The sequence below is a fragment of the Chinchilla lanigera genome, unplaced genomic scaffold, assembly GCF_000276665.1.
Source record: "Chinchilla lanigera isolate Chin_1 unplaced genomic scaffold, ChiLan1.0 scaffold00012, whole genome shotgun sequence".
Classification (NCBI taxonomy): domain Eukaryota; kingdom Metazoa; phylum Chordata; class Mammalia; order Rodentia; family Chinchillidae; genus Chinchilla; species Chinchilla lanigera.
The window spans coordinates 5,884,925-5,908,594 of NW_004955413.1; the positions used below are offsets into that span (position 1 = coordinate 5,884,925).

The following is a 23,670-nucleotide window of genomic DNA, read 5'->3' on the forward strand; positions in this document are numbered from 1 at the left end:
TGAAAGATACAGTTACATGAGGAGGACAGATGCAAGCACCAATCGCATCTTCTTGTATGGGACACATGGGAGCTAGAGCTCTGACATTCTGGTTGAGCTAAGGGACACATAGGTCTCTCTAAGTGGGTCATTTCAGTAGCAAAGCAGCTCTATGGGAGAAGCAGCCCCCATCCAAAAAAGTTCCACTATTCCAAAAAGAATAAAAGTGAAACCTACTCAAGTCCATGGCAGATTCTGCTCTTTTTACTTATATTGAAATTAGAATGAGTATTTCTATTAAATTAATAGAAAGATGTTATCATATATTCTTATTATTTTATGGATCCCTCATAAAGAATAAATATGATCACAGTTTGATGAATGAAATGTTAAAATTCTAACATTATTACATAAAATAGAATGTGCACTCCATGAGTATCTCCAAATCTCACTGTGAAGCAAAGGAATGTTTTATTTAGACACACAAAAGAATACTATAATTATGAAATGAACAAAGCCATGTCTCTGCATCTCAGCAAACATTCACACAGGCCCAATGAATTAATCTCACGAGGGCCTACAAGAGGGTATGAATCATCTGTCATCTCTGTCGTCTGCAAAGAGGTCCCAGGGTTCAATTCTAAAACCCATCTTGGCATCCATCAGTGTTCCTTGCCTAAAAGATAAAGATAAATCAGAATTAAAGGAGATTTAATAAAGAATGTTTTGTTCAAGGAAGAAAGGAGGCTCTGGATCACTCCTACTTTTCCTTTTAGGTGACAAATCGGATACTTTTCCTTTACAGTATTGTAAGACATCCCAGTAAGAGGCCCAAAGCAGGCCATTATTTAATTCTATGATTGATTAGCAACAGGGGAGAAAATTGAAACAATAAAACTGTCTCAACTAGAGCAGAAAACTAAATCTTGCTGCAACAATTGATCCTGTATTTAGTCCATTCAGTCAACATTATATTTTTCTTTCTTCCAGGATATATACTATAAATACCACCTATAGAACCAATTTATCAATTAAATTGATTGAGTCAGAATGTAAGATCACTGTTTTCTAGTAATTTAAAGATACAGAGGTCATAATTACATACAAGACATAACAGGAAAGACATATTATGTGTAAAAGGAAAGGCAATTAATGACAAATGAATTTGAGGCAATAAGTTTGAAAAGCAAACCCAGAAGAAGCTGGATGCTCAAAAAGAACAGGGGAAGAAAGACCTGAATTGGATCCCAGAAGAGTACAAGTTTTAGACTGGACAAGAGAAGGAAGCATGTTTCAAGCCATAGTAACTTTTTAGAAAAGGGATTAAAGAGGCAAGCTGGGCAGTATAAGTAGAAACAGAATCCAAAGAAGAGACTGCTACAAGCTAAAGGGATGCGGGTCATCTTTCTAAAACTTTAAAATTTGAACAGGTTTCAGTGGCATCTCCTCCACTCTACAGAAAGCATATGTAGATATTTTAATTATTCTGTTCAATTCTGGTCTACTTCCATGAAGTTTGGACAAGTCTTACATTGCTCACTTGTCAGCAATAGTAAAGAGAATAGATTTGCATGGCCCCTCCTTTACCCATCTTTAGCTTCTCTGTTTCTTTTAAATAAGTTCACTATTCTAGGTAAACCACACCCTACAACAAGGTAAGAAGTAAAATTTTATGACCATCATTATATGTCATTAACCTTTCTGATGTTCTCTTAAATTTAAGTTGTGTACAAGTCTTTTTCTATATCTGAGATAATTCACATGACATGTTCTCACACAAGGAAAAAACTGGACCAAAGCACTTATTCTGTAGTGGGCTCTCCATTGATTTCTGAGAAAAGCCAATAACTGTATTTGCTTCATTATTTGTAGGACAGATATCTCTAGTAGGCAACATTTCATGTCACAGCTAATTGGGTTTCCTTCAACCCAAAGTTCAACTAATTACATCCTTTAAATGAAATCTAGTCCAATGCCTGTTTTTAAATGAGATTTGATTAGTAAAGAGCAAATAGGTCTGATCCCCGTTCGGCCCCCAGCTGCCCGAGTTGCTGGAGTGGCTGTTCCCAAATGCTTCAGCTCTGAGAACAACCACAGTCCATTCCCACATCCTGTTGCCACTTCACCTACTCTGCCAGGACATGGTGCACCTATCCGGCCTGCTAGGTCACAGTGTACCTGAAAGCTTTCACAACAGAACAGGAGCTGTTTCTATGGCCACATAACTATTCCTACTCAGCTGTTCTTGCTTCACTGATCCCTCACTCCCACAAACCATCTAACCTTGTCCATAAAAACCCACCTCAGTAAACTTGAGCCAGCCTCTCCTTTGGAGTTACTCGGAACATTAAATTCAGAGTGGCTGTGTTCTTTTACTGATTCCTAACTGTTTTACCTAACAATAGCATATACATTCTCTTGGTAATGTCTATGGCTGCTTTAACGAGTTGATTAGTTACAACAGAGATCACATGGCACACAAAGCCTAAAATATTTAGCATCTGGCTTATCAAAGTTTAGCTGATCCTTGCTTTAACTTACTGTACTACCTACCACACTCAACTATTGTCTTATTCATTGATTTTAAAAGAATGGGGTTGTCTCCATAAAGCAGATATCAAGGGCTGGGGATATAGCTCAGTGACACAGCACCTGCATTTCTGGTTAAACAGTCATTTGCTCTATAATTTATTCATTAAATGTAAATTACACATTCACATTATGGTTCATTTGGGTTTTTTTCCTTTGGTTTTTTTTTTTTTTTTCTGGTACCAGGAATTGAACTCACAACCTTATGTTTGCCAAGCAGGTGTCGTGCTGCTGAGCTAAATCCCCAGCCCTTTATTTGTTTTAAGTAATATGAAGAATACCAATTTATAACATATCTGTTAACATTCCAGATGCAAATGCCAAGTCAACCCCAAAATAATTTAAAATAATTTATATTCTGAGGTAAAGTAGGATAAGCTGGAGGCATAGCTCAGTGGTAGAATGTATGTTTACCAAGCACAAGGCTTTGGGTTCCACCAGTCAGGAGACTGAGGCAGGAGGATCATTGCGAGTTCGTGGCCAGCCTGGGCTACAAAGTGAGCTCAAGGCCAGCCTGAACTGCATAGCCAGACCCTGTCTCAAATGAAAAGAAGGAGGAGGAGGAGAAGGAGAAGGAGAAGAAGGAGGAGGAGGAGGAGGAGACAAACACAACTCTGGGTTCAGTCTGTGGCACAAAAGAAAGAATAGGAGAGAGGGAAAGAGGGAAAAAAATGTTCATAATCTAGGACACCTTCCCTTGGGAGATACAGGAAAAAGTAAAGAGTACCAATTAATAATTACAAAGGCATAAATATTTCTTAAGAAGGAATATCCTAAGCAAAAGCATCAAAAGTAGACCTGATGAGAGACTAGAATAATTAGAGTACCTGGAGAATAATGTCAAGTAATGGACAAATTTGGAAAGTGTTCTCCAGTAGAAAACTTTACTTCCTCAATATTTAGTCTCTCCAGTTCCCATGTTCTGGTAGTGATTAAACCCACCAAAGGAATGCTTACCAGCTTCGCAAACAGTGGTGTAAGGCAAAGACAACAGCTCCATGGACGTGGGAATCACATTGAAAAGCTAAAGGCCGAGGCCAACACTTGCCATTTCACAATGGTTTTTTTTTTATTAATTAGGTTGATTGGTACGTTTTAGCATACATGATTACATTCATCATAGGGAATTTGTACCTGGACATGATAGAACTTGATTCTTTTTCATTCCCTGTCCCTAACCCACCCTCCAACCCTTCTTCCTCTCTTTATTTACAAAAGTTTTCTTTCCATTTTTTTTCTTCCTTTCTCATTTTCTCTTTTCCCTTCCTTCCTTTTCCCCTTCCCCCTCCCTAGTCCTCTCTCCCATTTGAACATTTTCTTCCTATTTTTCAATATCTATTATACATTTTGGTTCTTATTTTCACTTTTGGTTTCTCACACTGGAGAAACAATGTGGTATTTGAACAGGTGTGTTCAGTTTATTTCACTTGTGAGCATGGCCTCAAGGTGCATCCATTTAGCTAGAAATGTCTCAAGTTTACCCTTCTCTATGGCAGAGTAGTACTCCATTGTATAAAAAGAACATATCTTCATTCATCAGTTGATGGGCATTTGGGCTGTTTCCAAGATTTAGCTGTTACAAACAGTGTTGCTATAAACAGGTGTACACATAATTGTGGTATGATGGTTTTATTTCTTTCAGGAAGATACCAAGAAGAGGAATAGCTAGGTTGAGTGGAACCTCTAGTCCTAATTTTTATAGAAATTTCCACACTGATTTCTACAATGATTGCACCAATCTACACTCCCACCAATGGTAGAGAAGGGTTCCTTTTACTCCACAGCCCACCAACATCTGTTATTGACTGACATCTTGATGATAGCCATTCTTTCTGGAGTGACATGGAATCTCAGCATTTTAATATGTATTTCCTGAATGACCAATGATGTTGAACATTTTTCTATATATTTATTTGCCATTGCTTACCTCTTCATCTGAGAAGTTTGTATTCATTTCAGATGCCCATTTTCAGGCTAGGTCTTTTGGGGGGGTCTGGTTTTTTTGAGTTCTTTATATATTCTAGATAGTAGTCTTTTGTCTGAGCAACAGCTGGCAAATTTTGTTCCCACACTGTGGGTTGTCTCCTCACTCTGTTGGTGATTTCTCTTACTATGAAAAGGCTTCTAATAAGATGTGGTCCCAGTTGATGATTTGCAATAGCTCCTGTATGATAGGGGTTTTCTTCATAAAGTGTTTGATAAAAGCTGTCTATATTAAACCAACAACCAACATCATACTAAATGAACAAAAACTGAAAGCTTTCATTCTAAAATCAGGAACATGACAAGGATATCCACTGTCACCACTCTTATTCAATATAGCTCTAGAAACATTAGCCAGAGCAATTAGACAGAGAAAAAAAATAAAAGGAATAAGGATAGGAAAGGAAGAAGTAATATTATCATTATTTGTGGATGACATGATACTCTACATAGAAGACCCCAAAAACAACACCAAAAGATGCCTAGAATTAATAACCAAATTCAATACCATAGCTAGATACAAAGTCCACACCCAAAAATTAATAATCTTCCTGTACACAAACAACAAACTTACTGAGAGACAAATTATGAAAACAACACCTTTCACAATAGCACTCAAAAGGTGAAATATAGGAATCAATGTAATGAAGGAAGTAAGACTGGTACATTGAAAACTACTGAAAAAGGACATTGAAAGGATGTCCTTCTGAAAAAGGACATTGAAGAGGATATCAGAAAATGGAAAGATATCCCTTGCTCCTTCATAGGAAGAATCAATATAGTGAAAATTGCCATATTTCCAAAATTATTATACCGATTTAATACAATCTGAATCAAAATTCCAAGAGCATATCTCATAGAATTAGAGAAAACAATCCTAAAATTCATTTGGAACCAGAAAGACCTAGAATAGCAAATTCTGGGCAACAAAGGCAAGGCAGGGTGATCACAATCTCTGACTTGAAGTTATACTACATAAATACTGTGACAAAAAAAAAACCAGCATGGTACTGGGGAAAAAAAAAACAGACCCAAGGATCAGTAGAACAGATTAGAAGATGCATAACCAACTCCAGGCACACTTGGTCACCTTGTCTTTGACAAAGGGACCAAACACATTCACTGGAAGAAAGATAGCCTCTTTAATAAATGGTTCTGGAAAAACCGGCTTTCCATATGCTTAAATTAAAACTAGACTCATATATTTCACCATGCACTAAACTAAAATTGAACTGGATCAAAGGTCTCAATATTAAAACAGAAACACCAAATCTGCTGGAAGAGAAAATAGGTAGAACTCTTGAAGACACTGTAGACAAAGACTTTATGAACACAATGTTCTTCTATACATTGGCTTGATTTTAATTATTCTTTCAATTCATTAAGCATGTACTAGGAACATCTTGACATTTTGCTAGGCACTCATACACATATACAAATACTCATATATAACATATTTTTATGCATGTCATAAAGCTATATACTAGCAGGAATAAAAACTGGGGCAGCAGAGTGGGTGAGGCTGCTATTTTGGATGTGGTGATCAGGAAGACATTTGTGAAGGAGCAATGGAACAGAGAAATGGATGAAGAAGACAACCACAAGCACCTCCCAGACTTTCCAGAAAAACAAACCAAGGAACACAGAGGCCCAGAGACAAAAGCAAGGGAAGTGTATTCTAGGAACAAGAAACAGGTGGGTGTAACTGCAGTAGAGTGCATGGGATGGAGTCTAAGTGTAATAGATGACCTTCTTCCATGGAAAGGAGTAGAATATCCAGCAGGATCTTTTGAGCCTTAGCAAATATTTTGGATTGTATTTGCAGGTTAAAGGGGAACGGCTGGAAGGATTTCCCAGACCATGATATGATTCCATTTTCATCTTAAAGGATTTATTTTTCCCTTTATAAGGAGAGTGAAGAGTAAGAGCAGTGGTGGAAGCAGGGGTAGAAGAGGCTGCAGCACTAACACAGAGGGGTGGTAGTGGCTCAGATTACAACACTGCTGGCTGAGATCTACAGAACAGTGGATTAAGGATAGTTTTTGACTTGTTAGTAAAGTTTAGGGAGCAAGTAGAAGAAAGGGAGAATCCACAGGTTTTTGCCCTGAGCAACTGGATGAAAAAGATGTCCTTCAAAGGAAATGTTGTCAAGAAAAGAGAATCAAAACTTTTAGCTCTAGTTCACTCAGCACAGTGACTATGACTCAGGCCTGCTGGGATATCACATGGTAGTCGACAGATTTTGCACCATGGGGAGAAGCAGAGGGTGCAGCCCTTTGTGGCCCAGGGTGTCTCCAGCTGCATAAGGACTCATACGAGTGCCACCAACTTCAGTGCTCACGCAGCTCCGGCTGTGTCTCTTTGTGGTACCACACTCGGGTATCTCTTGAAGACAGGACTAAGAAGCAACACTGTCCTTTCAGTTGCTGCCCTGCTCACCCAGAAATGCTAATTACCCGAAGAATCTTCTCACCTCCCACCACAGCTCTGCTCCCATGTGAGCAGGAGCCTGAGGAAAGTAGGAATAGAAGGACCTTATCTCAATCAGATAAAAGCTATTGACAAACCTACCGCCAACATCATATTATATGGGGACAATATGAAAGCTTTCCCCTTAAAAAGAGAAACAAGACAATGATGTCCACTTTCACCACTCCTGTGCAGAATAGCCCTTGAAACACTGGCCAGAATAATCAGGCAAATGAAAGAAATAAAATGTGTATGTACAGGAATGGAAGAAGTCAAATGATCATTATTTGCCCTATCACATGATCTTCTACACAGAAGACCCAAAAAGTTTCACCAAAAGACTCCTAGAATTCAGAAACAAACTCACTAGTGAACCAGGATAAAAAAAATCATACAAAAATCAATAGACTTCCTGTACACCAATAATAACTCACTGAGAAATTTTTAAAGATACCACTCACAATAGCATCAAAAAAAAATAAATACTTAGGTATTAACCTAATCAAGGATGTGAAAGACCTCTATAAAGAAAACTATAGTAGTCTGAAAAGGAGAAAAAAGAGAAAATGTAAAGTTATCCCCTGTTCCTGGATAGTCAAAATGAATGTTGTCTCCAGAACAAATAATATACAGATTTAATGCAATCCCATTCACAATACCAAAAGCATTCCTCACAAAACTATAGAATATAATCCTAAAATTCACATGGAACAAGAAGAGACCCAGAATAAATAAAAGGAATCCTGTGCAAGAAAAGCCAAGCAAGAGGCATCACAATCCCAGACTTCAAGTTATATTACAAAGCTGCTGTGATTAAAAAAAAAAAAAAAAAAAAAAAAAAAACCACTATGGCAATCACACAAAAATGGATAAGTGAGTCAATGGGACAGATTACAGAATTCAGAAACAACCCTAGGCCTGTTCAGCCATCTGATCTTTGATAAAGGATCAAAAACATACACTGGAGGAAAAATAGCCTCTTTAACAAATGGTGCTGGGAAAACTGGCTGTCTACACAAGGAAGAATGAATCTAGACCTATGTATTTCACCATATATCTCTCACTAAACTTGAAGTCCCAAAAGAAAAGGCAGCCTTCTTCCCCACAGTAAAGTAGTACTGGGCAGCAGTAACGGGTATAAACTTGAGCTAGAATTCCAAAGTTTAGATCTTACCTCTTTTATAATTTGAGCTTGAGATGGTTTCTTCTATACCTTTTCTATACTTCTCTATACCTCTTTCTTATTTTAATTTTTAATAATGAATTAAAATGTTTGATTTCTCAAGTAAGAGAAACCATGCAATATATTATGGCTGGCCTCAAACTTGCAGTGATTCTCCTGCCTCAGCCTCCCAAATGCTGGGATTACAGGTGTGCACCACTCCTCTCTCAGCTAGACTATGTGATATTTAAGCTTATGTGTCTAGGGACAGGGATATAGCTCAGTGGCACAAGCACGTGCCTGGCAAGTACAAGGTCCTGAGTTCGATTCCCAGCACCAAAAAAAAAAAGAACTTTAAGGTTGTGCATCTGATTTATTTCACTCAACATTATGGTCTCAAGGTGCACCCATTTTCCTACAAATGACTCAATTTTATCCTTCTTTACAACAGAGTAGTACTCCATTGTGTGTAAATACCATGTTTTCTTTATCCATTCATCCCTTGATGGACATATTGGTTGCTTCCAGGATTTAGCTGCTACTATAAACATGGATATGCGTGTATCACTGTAATGTGATGTCTTTCACTTCTGGCAGAAGATATCTCGAAGGGGAATAGCTGAGTCACATGAATGATATGACATTTTCAGTGGGTTGGAAATTAGTTGGCTTCACTTTTAGTACCAAATTTACAATTTACAACTTCTCAGACTTCAAATAACCTCTGGATATCAATTCCATGTGTCAGGGAGAATCTGAAGTTGTTGGGAACGTGATACATACAGAAAAAAGGTTTCTGAAGACACACATAGATATGCAGCACAGATGAAGTAGAAAGGGCAACTTAATTTTTTAAAAAGGCAGTTGTGAGTGTCTACCGTCTGCTAGGCACTGTTCTAACCATTTTGTTGGTATAATGTAATTCCATATAATCATGCCATGATATATGCACTATTATTAATTCATTTTCTAGTTTTTTTATTTTTAACATTTAAAAAAAATTATACTAGTACATGTATGTACATCATTTTTGCATGGCTTGTGGAGAATTGAAATTCCTGTCTAGTCAGGCAGGTCCTTGTGCCTGGCATTGAAGATCATTCTTGCCTTCTCAAGAGGTAATCACACCCAGTTACACATTGCATTCTCACTATTCTACCTATCAACAAAGTTTCCTTTGCAAGTAAAGCTTTCTCAGAACAGCATTAATTTACTTTGCCCAGCCTGTGGTTCTGTCATACTGAAGCCGCTTTGAATTGGTCCCAATTCTACAATATGTTGTCTCCTCAATTGGAATGTCATTTTTTTATTCATTGCAAATACAAGGTACAGTGCCAAGCCCTGGCCCCCATATGTTGTCATGGAGTAAATCCACATTGAATGAATAAGGAATCAATGACAGAGACTCTCTGGAAATACATATTTATTTACCAAGCTTGTGTAGTATCTGTATTGCAGAAGTAGAATGGTGCTCTTAAGGGATCTTGGGTGTGGGGATTCCAGCAAATCACCATTTATAGAGATGAGCCTCAAAAATTTTGTTGCTCTGTGTCTATAGAGAGAAGAGGAACATAAACAGGATGATTTGAGGTTTGCTAAGTAGTGAATATGATTCTAATATGCAGACTAGGCTTTGCTAAAGGGAAACCGAATTGGTTCTGGTGAAGAATGGAGGCCATCAGATATCTACCCTAACATATAATGGGCTTTTCTGATGGGGAGCTAAAGGCCTCTTCCAGAGAGTCAGTGCTCTGCTCCCCACAGGTGCGTTTCTGTGTTAGCATGCAGTGCAGGGAATCCAGCATCAACTATAAAAGATGTACACAACTTTACATTTGGGAAGACCAGTGTGGAGGGAAAAGTGAAGGCAGAGGACCAGGACTGCAAGTTGTTTACCTGTGCTGCAAGGGGCTCTGTATTCAGCAAGAGCTGCTTCACCTGAAACACACAATGGAAACCTTGAAGATGGGAGTTTCAATGGGCTTTATGAAGAGCCTTTGACATATTCAGACTACACCCTTTCCTGATCATTGCCTGCATGTTTGCTGAAATCATCTCTTTGGAAAAGAAACAAAGAAGATATTTCTATGAATTTTCATTCTTGAAACCACTGATATAATGACCTCTTACTCTGGGTGAAAATTAAAGCCTGCTCACTGTACAGTGGTCGAGCTGAGTCCTAGGAGATCTCTCTGTAGGTAAGAATCCTTTCCGCCTCTCTTTCTGTTTGCTGCTGTTGTCTTCATGACATTTCTGATAGTTCTTGGTTTGAAAAACTTGGTACATTCCTCTGCACTAATCAGAAGAATTCCCATGTTTACCCTCCCACTGAAATTTTGCTTCTTTGTTTGGTCTTCAGGGACCATGCAGGCTATAGTTATTTCCCAACTCTAATTCCTACTGTAATTCCTTGTACAAATTTTCACACTCTTACTGATTGCTCAACACTGCTACGTTCTTAAGGAGATGTATGTATCCTTATATCTATAAGCAGGCACCCTCGAATATTTTTCATGACTCATAGACTTGTAGGGCGTTTGCAGTAGTTTTGTAGGCCGCCGAGGCAGAAATAAAGCATCCATGGTGCAACAAGTTGAAAGGCGTATATGCAGTGTTTACCGCACTCTAATTCCTTGATTAAGAATTGAGTTTATTTGGGGTCCTTCGTCCTCCCTTGCTCACCTGTCTCATAGTAGTCATAGACCTTCACAAGAGCAGGTTTCAAGTTTCTTACAGGAACGTCTTGCAGAACAGTGAAAGAAAAGTGCAGCGTGTGGTTGGTAACCTGAGAAAGGAAAGAGCAGCGATCCAGAACCAGGGATTGATATTATTGCTGATCATCCGCTGAGAAAACCTTATCTTGACTTAGTTTTGCCATTTTGCTTTGCTTTATTTTTTGTAGTACTGGAGATTAAACCCAGAGGCTTTGCAAGGAGCTGCATCCCCAGTGCTTTCTGTTCTTTACTTTATGACAATTGCTAAGTCACTAAATTGCCTGAGCTGGGCTGTAAGATTGATCCTACTGCCTCAGTCACCTAGAGCACAGGGATTACAGGCATGCGCCACCACACCTGGTTATTTCTTATCCTTAATCAGCAACTTTTTTTTTTTTTTTTTTTTTTTCTCTTTTTGAGACAGGGTCTCGCTATGCAGTTCAGGCTGACCTTGTGTTCACTTTGTAGCCCAGGCTGGTCTTGAACTCACAATGATCCTCCTGCCTCAGCCTCCCAAGTGCTGGGATTACAGGCATGTGCCACCACACCCGGCTAGCAATCTTAAATATAGTTTCTAGACAGTCCAGTTCAATTATTTAAATAAAGTTTACTTGTGGTCAAGAAATACTCATATTCCCATTTTGGTATAAATAAACCAATAATCCACTGGCCTCCCCCAATCTTCTTGTTTCTAACACTCCAAGTCCCAGGGTTGCCCCCAATTAGGAAAGAGAATTTAAAATATCATCAAATGTGGACAAAGAGAAGGTGTTTCTCCAGAACCTTATTTAGGGCTGTTCATCTCATAACAGAGGCTTCCCAGGAGAAGAGACCCACAGACATGGACCATCCACTGGGTGTGTGTAGCTGGTGGGCCACTCACCTGATCCACATAAATCAAGACGTGGTTGCTGCTCACTTCTGTCCTGCTCACATTGCCAGACCTTTCAAGCTTAGGAAAGTGAGAAAAATCACTCATGTTATTGTATAAATGCAGCCCTTGGAGTACAAAGAGACAACTGGATTGTGGGATTCATGGTGATATAAAAAGGAAGCTGGGACTCAATTCCTTTGAATGAATTTGAAATTCAGTAAAAATAAAAACATACAGAAAAATTGTAAACACAACAAATAAGATGCAAGCTGGAATACTCATTTGACTAATGAGAATTTTTTGACTTTTGTTTGTAGTAAGAGAAGTATCCTAAAATTGGAAAGTTATCCATCAGATATTTTCTGTCAAGGTGTCTTTCTCCATTGACCTTAATCTCAGCATTCTGTAATTTTCACACTATTTGTCTTGCAGAGACAAAATACCTAAGACCCCAAATTAAGGAAGGAAAGGTTTATTTAGCTCACAGTTTGTGGAGGTTTCTGTCCGTACTTCACTGGCTCCAAGGTAGGGTGACACATGGCAGAGGGCAACAGTTCATGGCAGCGGACAACAACAAAAGCAGCAAGAGCAAAAGTGTAGGGGAGAACAAGCCTCTTTCCTCCCTTATATTGTAAACAGGCTACCTTCACCCAGGGGGCATGTAGCACTCACATAACCTCCATGCCCTCCTCCTGCACAGGCTCACAATCTGTTCTAACCTAAGGTAATACAAAGTAAGGATCCTGATCCCCGGCTCAGGCACTTAGTTAACCTCCTAACTTCTCACACTGACACAATGAACAACATCCTAGAGCAGGAAGAGCATGTCCTTTTCACCCCAGGATGTAGAACTGCTGAGTTACTTAGTTAAGCTTCTAGATTCAAGTTGACACAATGTATCATAACACTATTATTTTAAAGCACACACCAACCATTTTAGTATATCTTTTCATGAATTGGTAGTTAACACTTTCTGTTATCAGCTTTTAATATTAACTAGAATGTAGGTTCAGTTAAAACAGGCAACTTTCCTTTTTTTTTGTATGGGGAAATAGCACAATTCTAAACTTAAACTTGGTACCACATAAATCAAATTACCTTAGGTTAGAACCGATGTGACTCTGATGCAGGTTGCCATTACTAAACTGAAGATACAGAAAACCAAATATCTAGCGTGCACTTACCATTTTCACTGTTGGCTTCAGTGGACTAAAACCAGATACCATTTTTACATCAACAATCACCATGTTAGAGACTGGACGTCTCCCTGTGTAACTACAGATAAAAGAAAGGAAGGAAATAGATTTCACTAGATTTCAAATCTTGCTTTCTTTTCAGCATAAGTCGTGGCATCTTCCCTAATTACTGCCTCGTTCCTTGTGACCTTTCCATCCCTCAAAACAGACAGCCCTCACAGTCAGTAGAAATAGCTCTAGAGAGTGTCTGCATGGTGGGACACTTGCAGAGTTCACTACAAACCCACATGTTTGAGCACAGCTGAGGCATAATAAGCTGCATTCCCAGGGGACAAATTCCACACAGGATGCTAAGCAGATTTTTTTGTTGTTGTTCATGTTTGCAATTAATATAGTTTACAATCATTTGGGGAATGGTTACATGTACATTTTACAGCATGCTTCTTTTGGTTTTTTTTAATCCCCTTCTCAGAAAGTAGGCTTGAAGATATCTAAATTAAATCTTTCCATTGTTACCTGTCTATAAAAGATTATCTTCACCAATGTAGACAGTGATAAGTTTGTAATATTTTAATAGCTAAGTAGCAGAGGTGGATTCTTACCTGACTTCTAGTGAAATCTGGAAGCTCTTGTGGGCTTTGGGGTCTTCACAAGTCTGAGGTACTGTGTGTACTTGTAGAGCAAATGCAGATTCTTCCTCCTCTAAGAATACATTGTATTTCAAAGCTGTCTGTTGAATTAAAGGATAGAAACAGTTATCTCTAGACTGGAAGGTCCCTCAACCTGTCACCATACCATGTCTCCTGATTTGCCATTTACTGGTATATGGAGGAATAGATACAGTTTCCACTGGGATGGGGATTTACAGCTGAATCTATTCAACTTGCCCCAAGAATCTTACCTGAGTGTAGATACATCCTTCTCCTGACACATTTATGCTGTAATCCCCTGGAACATATGGTAATGAGACCTGCTGCAACAATAGGCGATTACTGCTCTCCACTTGGAATTTTGTGGAAAATGTCCCTGAAGATTGGATCGTCACCAAAGTTTTCCCAGTTCTGGCAAAAGTAGTGGCTCCATACCTGGATAAAGCGTGGAGCGCTACCACCGTGTCCTGGAAGAGATGAAGGTGAAAACTCGAGAGATCAGTGACTGTTAGGGGTTTGGATTCTTTCCAAAGTCCATTTTTGGTATTACAAAAGTGTCATGAGGTTTTGTATCCTATTATTTAAACTCTGCACTTTAATTCAAAGGCTGATGTTAATTTATGATATGTCTGATAATTAAAATGTTTATATTTATTTCACTGTACCTTATCCCTAGAGTAAGCAAATTCTTTCGTAGCAAGTAAAAAAATGTACATATGAATCAGGATCATTTCCTATAATTTCCTCTTTTGTTCACTGCCTTGGACACCCACAATGAGACCTGCTATCTTCCCACAAAGTTACAATCTTGTTCTCTCTCTCATTGTCAAACATGCTCTGGCTTCATATGGGAATTCAAGAGACACCAAGGTTGTGACCAACTACTGGTCATAAAGTTCTCTAATCACATGAACTGAAAACTATTTCTACTGCTGTACACGATCTTTCAATCCCTTCAATGGTTTTTCACTCTTTCCACTCTAAGGAATATACTTCTGGTATTTTCCCAGAAGAATTAAAAACATCATACCACAGTGATATATGTGCACCCATGTTTACAGCAGCACAATTTGTCATAGCTAAATCTTGGAAACAACTCCAGCGCCCATCAACTGAGGAATGGATAAAAAAGATGTGTTATTTTTATACAATGGAGTACTACTCAGTTGTAAAAAAAAAAAAAAAAAAGATAAACCCGAGGCTTTTATAGGTAAATGGATGCAACTAGAGACCACTCATAAGTGAAATAAATTGGACCCACACGTGTAAGAACTCCCTAGTGTAAGAACCTGAAAGAGTAAATAAAACTCAAAATGTACATAGGTAGTATGAAAGAAATTGCTCAAAACGTACATAGGGACTATGAAAGAAATTGCTCAAAGGAAGGAACATCTGGGATGAGGGAAGGGAGAAAAAGAAAAAAAGAAGGAAGGGAAAAATATATATGTACATAGAAGGATAACTGGGATAATTGCACTGCTGATGTCTAATGATCTTTTGAAAGAAACAGTTAATGCTTATTTTCTGACCAGTTTTGCATGCTTACATCTGGTAATGTGAACAACTAATCTGAAGACAACACTATGCTATATAACAACCACTGGTGAATTCCATCTTGTCTAGTGAAACTTATCATTTCTAATTTTTTTTTATTATTTTTTATCCTCTTTAATGGTTTGATCAATCTTGCATTCTTACATCTTGTAATCTGAGCAACTTCACTGGAGATAACAATATGTAATATAACAGCCACTGTTAATTCCTATCACTTTGTTTTGAAACCCTGTATTATTTTTGGTTTTGCTTTGCTTTGTTTATGTCTATGTTGTTGTATTTTATTATTGGATTTTTTTATTGTCTTTGAAGTAAAAAAGAATGTACTTCATGCCCCCAAAAGATCGCTCTCATTAGATGCCTTCTTATCTTTCATCAGAAATGGATCTTGGTAATGTCCTTTAGACAACAGAACTCAATAAAGAGAAAAGCAAGCGTACAGAGAGCATTTTGGGGTGGGGAGCATTTTCTGGTACCGGGAACCGAACTCACAACCTTGCGCTTGCCAGGCAGGCGCTGTGCCGCTGAGCTAAATCCCCAGCCCCTCGAATAGCATTTTAACATCATGATGATTATCTGTTTCAAAGGAAAGATGGAGAGAACTGAATCACAAAGCTAACAGAATTACAAAGTGGTGCAGAGAACAGAAATTTCCTCTCCCACATTTCATTTCTCCCTTTGGAAAAATCTGCCATTTCTCCAGACTTCTCTAAAATTCTGACATATATCCCAGAATACCGAAAATAAAGATTGCAGTGTTACGTTAAGGGTGTGTTTTTTATAAAAATATTTCTTGATAGGACTATAAGTGGCTGGAAGATCAGTGAATGGATTACAGTCCAAATCTATCCAAATATCAGGAGGCGGTGAGAGACTGTGAATTTCTGCTACTTCTGAGAAAAGTCAAGTGTGACCTACTTAGAATTAAGATCGTGGGAGTTTTTTAGGAGAAGAGTGAAAGAAGATATATGTAGGGCAGCAAGAGCATTAAAAGTGCAAGTTTGCTTCACACGCTGTATCTTAGAGAATCAATCCACTGTGCTAATTCAGGTTAAGAGATTACCCCTAAGATTCTACTCATTCCAGAATCTTTACCACTGTTCATAAATCAGGATCTGCTTTCTGACTAACGGGTCTCAGTGGTGCAATCCTGCTTTCATAAAGTATAAGGAGAACTCTAGAACTCCAGGACTGGCATTAGGAAAATTTTCAGAAAGGGAATGTTTCAGGCTCTTTTTCTCATTTTCTGCAGACTCCAAATACTCTTAAGTGAGTTTTCCTTGACTTTTTCTGTCCTCTTCTCTCGGGCCCTTTCCCTTGTTACTGCTCGTTTCTCTCTCCTTCTGACCTCACCGCACTCTGAGTCTAAAGGATGAAGGCTGGAGGAAGCCGCACACCTGGGTGGAGGAGAAGCCGCCTTGGGAATTCTGCTGCTTTGTGACCCACTTCACGATGCGCGCTGCGGTAGTCAGCTCCTCTGGGGTCGGGGCTGGCTGGGCTGTGAGGTGAGCCAGGAGCACATAGGCGGTCATCTCCACCTCGGCAGAGGGTGCCTGGGGTTGGTACAAATGTCCCTCTGGCTCCTTGGGTTTCTGAGGTCGCTCCCAATGGACTGAGTTGTCTTCAGGATAAAGACAAAGGAATAATTAAAACTATTAGGATTTAAAATGTGATCATATATTGAAATGAATCCACATAAAATGTTGGAGTCACTTTTCAAATTTATTCATACAGGGTAAAAAGCTGAGCTTATTTTCTGTGGTTGAGGAAAACAATGAGGACAGACTTCAAAAGGTATCAACCAAGTTATTTTCTCAAATACTGTGCAAGTAGAATTGGTGAGGAGAACGTGGCGTGATTTCTCACTTCCTCACTTCCAATCTAAAGTTATTTGTTCAGTGTTTAGCTGAAATGAAAGATGAAACTTACCGACTGACTTCAACGTCATAATAAAAAGAGTAAAACACGAAAGTTATCATGGAATATAGTCCCTATCCTACGGTTCTTAGTAGCTTGTATTCATCTTGATATATCTACATGAGTCGGAAAGAAAAATATGTCAACTTGCATCGTCTTTGTAAAGAAGTCAAATACCTGAATCTTCCTGTAATATTGCTTTTACCAGATTTGCTCTCTGTGTGTGACAGTTAAGGTGGATCGTCATTTGTTTGGCTTGAGAGTCACCTAAGGACTTAGAAAGGCACCCTTCTGGCTGAGTCTGGGCAGATCACAAATATAACACTGGTTGCCGCATCTGATCCCTGACCCCTTCTTCTCTGGTTTCTCTGCTGCTCTGCTGCCTGGCTGCCTTTGCTGACCATACCCTTCTACCACGATATTTCTTCCTGGGAGCCTGCTGAACACAGACTGAGCACCTCAAAACGGTAGGCCAGATTAAACTTCTTCTCCATAAGTTGCAGGTTTCAGGCATATTGTACCAGTGACAGGAAGGCTAGTATATTACCTAACAAAATGTTTCTGAGAAAGTGTGGGTAGAAAAGGAGCACACATCGTGGAATAGGTAAGTTGTCATAGAAATCTCAGAATTTCATAGCGGAGCAAATCAAAAGGGAAAGTTATTTTCAGGAATTCACTTCCCCTGGACAATCCATCAGAAATGAAAAAAAATCCATCAGAAATGAAAAAATCTTAGCAAACATCCTCACCTTCTTTCATGGCTTCCTCATCAAGTGACTTGAGTATTTCTTTCCTCTTGTCCTGGTTCCCTGCCAGGGCAGACGCATATGCCAAGAGTGCCTTGGTGTAGACATGGCTGCCCTGGGTCCCCTGCTTTATTGTTTCCCAGGCTGAGTTCAAGCAGCTCAGCGCTTTGCTGACAACAGGGTGCTGTGAAGAAGAGCAGTGGTGCAGTGAGCTCGGAGGGAAAAGGCTCCTAAGAATCCTGAAATGAATGCAGACACTGTAGGATAGAAGCACCAGTGCTCAGTGTCTGTCTATCCATCCTTCCGTCCTTCCATTCTCTCACCATCTTTTTCTACAATATACTTTTTTAAAAGATTATTTTCTAATTAAAATATAGACTAATAAGAACTAGATTAGATGTCCTGTGTTTTGGATTGATTTTGGAGCATAACCTAGCATTTTTCAACAAGTATATTCTTCTTGTCAGAAATTAGTTGATGTGCAGAATTGTGCAAAATGAAAGTGGCCATTTAGCATTTCAGGGAGTAGTACAGCCATAGGTCAGCAGGCTTCAAAGAGTCTGGCCAGGTGGAGCAGGAATGGCACTTACAGTGACAGGGAGTGGGATCTCCAGAAGGGCAATGGTGATATAGGCAGAGAGGGTCACCTCATCTTCTACTCCTCCCTGTAAATGCAAGACATGAAAAAGAGATTACTTCCACTTCAGGAAACCCTTTAAAGATATGTTCTCTTTTTTTTGAGACAGGGGCTCACTATGCAGTTCAGGTTGGTCTTGAGCTCACTTTGTAGCTCAGGATGGCCTCAAACTCTTAACGATCCTCCTGCCTCAGCCTCCCAAGTGCTGGGATTACAGGTGTGCGCCACCACGCCCGGCTAAAGATATGTTCTTTACTTATGGCCAATCCTTCCTCTTCTATGGCTCCTTGGAAGTTCTTGTCATCCACATTCCCATTGCATGAAGTTCATTCTCAACCCAGGTTCCATGTCCTTCACCCCACTAGTACAGGTGTTTGTTCTCCCACCTATCATCCTCCCATGCCTTCCAGTCCCTGCTTTTTATATCTTTATCTTTAGAAAAATTTTCCTAGATGAATGAGCCATGTGATCCTAACTAGCTCACAACACAGATCACCTTCAAGTCATTGTGGAACAGTGTCCCAGAGCTCCTGAAACAGCCATTGTCCTTCTGCTTCCGGGAGAGCCAGGCGAAGGCGTGGGTAATGTGCGTTTCGTCAATGAAGATGAAGGCCCGAGCTTGGGCAAGGGTCTTGAGCACAAAGGCTGTGAGCCTGATGGGAAGAAGACCGGGAGGTGAACCCTGGTTTTCATGCAGCACCTTCATGTACACGGGCTTCACAGGGACCCCTCAGCACTCATGAGTCAGTGCTAGGGTTTCCTCGTGCTCATAGCTGGGCAGTCTCCGGGACGCTGCTGTCACTGCTGTCTTTCCTTGAGCTCTATCTACCATTAGTCCACTACCAAATGTTCAAAGCTCCACCTGGTTTGCTTCAGATGTTTAGGCTCTACCTTTTCTTACTCAGGTGGTTGATTAAGACATTACCACTCCCTTGCTAAGCTTACTTTCATAGTTAAAAAAAAAAAAAAAACTTGAACCTCTCATTACATGTGCTAGCATCCTGTCAATGCTTCCTGTCTCAAAAATTAAATTTCCCCACATCCGATTGGCATCTGTCCTGCTCTTTCCACCAGTCTCCCTTTCATTTACGAGGTGCTGTTTGCCTATGCACTTTTTTCTTAGAAAAATAGTGTTATTTTTACAGCTTTTTCAGCCTCACGTTCCAGCATGTCCAGATGGTGGAAAATAACTTCAGTATCCTTGAGCTTTATTTATGATAGGTTTTTCGGGGAAATGAGAAAGCACTGGTGACTGTACCAAATCAAAAATGGGTTTGGGAGTCAGAGCGGATAAACCCTGAGGGAGTCTCAGCCCTGCCATTTATTATTCATGCAGTTAAGAGGCATTTACTTAACAGCACTAGGTAACAGTTTCCATTTCTATAAAATGAGGCTAATAAGATCTCAGGTGGGGTTGCCACAAAATACAAGAATTATAAGAGGCCTGGCACGTGGTACCCCTTTCTTACCAGGTGTTGCCTTGATTCTTGCCATCTTGATGCCCAAAGGCACTGTAGGAGCCATCTGGGTGTTTGTAGTTTAGCTCTCTCTGATAACCTGGAGGGGAAAGTCTCAGGTGATTCATGAGGAATCAGTGATATATCAGAGATAAACAGGATCCCCACATGTACAGACTGTGGCAGAGAATTTACCAACGTGCTCTCACTTCTCCAGCATGAGGGACTGCCAAGAGGATAGCAATTCTTCCTCACTGAACGTTAAGCCTGCTTGAGCAGGGAAAATTTACAAGAACAAAAAGTTCTGACCCCAACTCACCAGCAGTAAGATAGCCAATAGCCTTGGACTTGATCTCCTGTGTCAGCTGCTGGGTTTCATTCAGATATTTCAGCACATAGATGTTAGGAGCAAAAAGGACCATGTTCTGTTCTCCACAGCCATGAGGCATCTGGAGGAGGTTTTGTGTATTTTTTATGGAAGAACTTAGTATATCACCTGGAAATGAGATATGAGAACAACCACTGCCATCAAGAACCAATGATATTCACATGTATGATATTTATATCTGAAAAAATAGCTGATGTAGAGGAATTTTAGCATGATTGGAGGGTCAGATGCACTAGAAACCAAGTGGATAATGAGGAAATAGAGGTGTGAGACAGAGCCAGGCATGGTGGCACATGCTTATAATCCCAACACTTGGGAGGCTGGGCATGAGGATCGTGAGAGTTCAAGACATCCTAGGCTACAAAGTGAGCTCAGGGCCAGCCTGAACTGCATAGCGAGACTCTGTCTCAAAAAGACCAAAAAAAAAAAAAAAAAAAAAAATGTGTGAAAAATAAGTTAAAGAGTTTAAGTGCAGTTATAACAAAACGTTGGCACACAAAAATGTGGTGTGGAAGCATGGCAGTGGACGTTGTCCAGGTCTTCTAGGGCCTGGATAACTCACCAAACACAGAGAAGTAAGCTCTGGCCGAATCCTTCACCAACTGTGGTGGGAGCTTCAGGGATAATTTTTCAGATATCTCAGCATCTCGATAAACAAATCAAATATGTACATATTTATCTTTGATGTCAATAATTTTAAAAACCCTAAGGTTAGTGGTTACAGATACACATCTTAAACTTTGACTAGCTACCTCCTTAGAAAACACTCTTGATTTTAATATTCCAAATTCACATTTCCTGAAGACTTGACAGGCTCTCTCTTCCTCTTTTATTACCTGTTGCTTGAACACCTCAGCAGCTATTCAAAAGAAGGCTCTGAGTTTCTGAGATGCGCAATTACCTACTGCTACCAGGGCTTCCTTAAAATGCTCTCTAGACACATGAAAATAATGTATTTTGTCTCAAAGGGGAACTCATATATAAATACAGTAAAAGAATAAACCAAATATAGCTGCTTGCCTTCCGGAGGCTTCTCTCTCTTACCATGATCATGGTATATTTCACTGGCCACTCAGGATACTCTTTTCATGGGAGTCCTTGCTGTGAGTATTGTATAGAGGGCTAGTTAGGAGATTAGATTATATGGGGGCCGGGGACATAGTTCAGCGGCATAAGCGCCTGCTTGGCAAGCATGAGGTCCTGAGTTTAATTGCCAGTACCAAAAACAAAAAAGAGACTAGATTATAATGATGAAGTATAGGGAGAACAAAAATTGACCACTGGTAAGATATGTCTTTTGTTATCTACTTATGGATGTTTCAAAAATAAATCTCATTCATCTCCAATGATCCACTTTATACCTTCTACCTTAACAGTAATTTAAGACTTTTAGTAACTGTAAGACATTTTTTTTTCAAATCTTCTATGGATTAATAGAATGTCTGTCACTTTTGGCAAAACCATTTACTTTATCTCATCTATGCTTTGTGAAGTTTCTTGTAATGGATTTTGGACCATGCGTTTATTCTTAAAATTTCATTTAAATTTTTTAAATTTTAAACAGGTATACATTGAAAAATCATCTTGTGCAAGGTATTGTTCTAGGTCCTGGGAATATAGCTGTGAACAAAGGCAGGCACAATTCATACCTGTTTTTTGTTTGGTTTTTGTTTGGTTTGGTTTGGTAACAGTACCAAGGATTGATTGAACCTAGGGCCTTCACACTGAGCTATATGCCTCCTCCTGTTTATTAGACATAATCTTACTAAGTTTCTTAGTTGCCCAGGCTGAGTTTGAACTTTTGATCTTCCTGCCTCAGCCTTCCAGAATGCTGACACTGCAGGGGTGGACCACCATACCAACTTTGTGCTTTTCTTAAGTTCACATCTAGTAGAAACCAGATTTATCTTGTACAAAAAATGCCTTTAACTTCTTCTCAAGTGGTTGTTTTAGGAGTATGTATCCAATAGTAAAAGAGCAATTAATATCACAACAATAGGAGAAAAATACTATGGTAAATATATATCTTCATGACTTGCTGTACTATATGTATGAAATTTTCTTGGCCATAAAAAGGTAATATTTACATAAACTGTAAGACTAGAAATATGTATTCCTTTACCAAATATTCTATAGGTTGGTCCCACTATTTTAGGTATATTTTGATCCTGACCTCCTCCTAGCTTTTCCTAATCTACTCCCTCCTCGACCTTCATATGTGCAAGATGAAAAGGTTCCTGTATTCTGCAGAAAAGAGCTCTCATGAGGAGCTAAGCTGTCCCAAATGTTCTGTTTGTAATACTGATAGCTATATTAGTACAGCTAATAACCTTGATACTCTATAAGACTCAGATTCTCTGTTTGTTTAATGGACATAAGGTACCTAGTGTCTGGATATCCTGATTAGAATGTTTCAAAATATCATTTAGGTGACTTATATGGGAAAAAGTTATTGCAGCTTAAAGTGTTATCTTCTTGTTGTTGTTTTGAATGACTCTTACCTGATGCACACAGAAATGAGTTGATCATATATTCTTTCTTGATTCCTTCAGGCTTGGGTGGAGAAGGGAAAATTCAGAAATGAGAAGATGCTGAGTATTTATTTGTAACTTGAGTTACAAATAAAGTTAGCCCCTTTATTTGTAACTTCAGTTAGATGATTTCTAATTTGTTACATTTAGTATAGGTATAAAGGTTGAAAAATCTGGGGCATCTCAACTAAAAAAAAAAAGATGGGAATTAGAAGGATAACTAAGAGAAAACATTAAAAAAATAGGATAGGAACAGAGAAAGGGGGTATTTCAAAGAACAGTTATTGGTACTGGCCAGGCAATGTGGTGCATGCCTAGGATCCCAGCACTCTGTGCGGCAGAGGCAGGAAAATTACAAGATCCGCTCAACCAGATCGAGATTGTGATTTAACAAGACCTTATTTACAAATAAAAAATAAAAATATAGTTCAATCCCCAGTACAAAAAAAATTGTTATAGAATGTACCCAGTCCAACTTTCTCTAGTGAGCAAACAGCTGAAAAGCAAGTAGGAAATAGTACAAACTCTTCACTCTACTACTCTTAAGGCATGGATTTCTCATATGCTATGAAATACACTGAGCTTATGTAATATTCTTATAATTATTTTTAAGGATGCCTGAAATGACTTTATTATCATCATGTTGTGTGTAACATACCTAAGAGACATGTGTAAGTGGGCAGATGGGCAAAAGGCATGGTCATTAAATTCCTGGAGCAGTTTCTGAGAAGTACACAATTGGGACTGAATGGTATGGATACCGGATTAGCAGCTATGTGGGTACATATTTTTGTTTTATTTTCTACTACCACCTGTTTGCATTG

General features: G+C 39.1%; 1 protein-coding gene across 5 annotated transcripts in view; it reads right to left on the reverse strand.

Annotated features, from left to right (window-relative positions):
• Nucleotides 1–427: 427 nt before the first annotated feature.
• The window catches only part of LOC102021328 (alpha-2-macroglobulin-like), a 110,679-nt gene continuing 87,436 nt past the window's right edge, over nt 428–23,670 (reverse strand). For 4 of the 5 annotated variants that reach the window (XM_013511451.1, XM_005378888.2, XM_013511453.1 and 1 more), the window contains 15 exons: nt 22,817–22,868; nt 20,878–20,961; nt 20,247–20,423; nt 19,940–20,027; nt 18,967–19,123; nt 18,424–18,498; nt 17,837–18,017; nt 16,568–16,791; nt 13,868–14,083; nt 13,569–13,696; nt 12,955–13,045; nt 11,780–11,848; nt 10,865–10,967; nt 10,079–10,120; nt 9,589–9,734 (listed from right to left, as the gene is read on the reverse strand). In XM_013511451.1, the coding sequence (XP_013366905.1) occupies nt 9,712–9,734; nt 10,079–10,120; nt 10,865–10,967; nt 11,780–11,848; nt 12,955–13,045; nt 13,569–13,696; nt 13,868–14,083; nt 16,568–16,791; nt 17,837–18,017; nt 18,424–18,498; nt 18,967–19,123; nt 19,940–20,027; nt 20,247–20,423; nt 20,878–20,961; nt 22,817–22,868 (1,710 nt within the window). In that variant the 3' untranslated portion in view covers nt 9,589–9,711. Of the gene's footprint in view, nt 656–9,588; nt 9,735–10,078; nt 10,121–10,864; nt 10,968–11,779; nt 11,849–12,954; nt 13,046–13,568; nt 13,697–13,867; nt 14,084–16,567; nt 16,792–17,836; nt 18,018–18,423; nt 18,499–18,966; nt 19,124–19,939; nt 20,028–20,246; nt 20,424–20,877; nt 20,962–22,816; nt 22,869–23,670 lie in introns of those variants that run through there. The other variant, XR_260065.2, reaches the window with a different exon arrangement.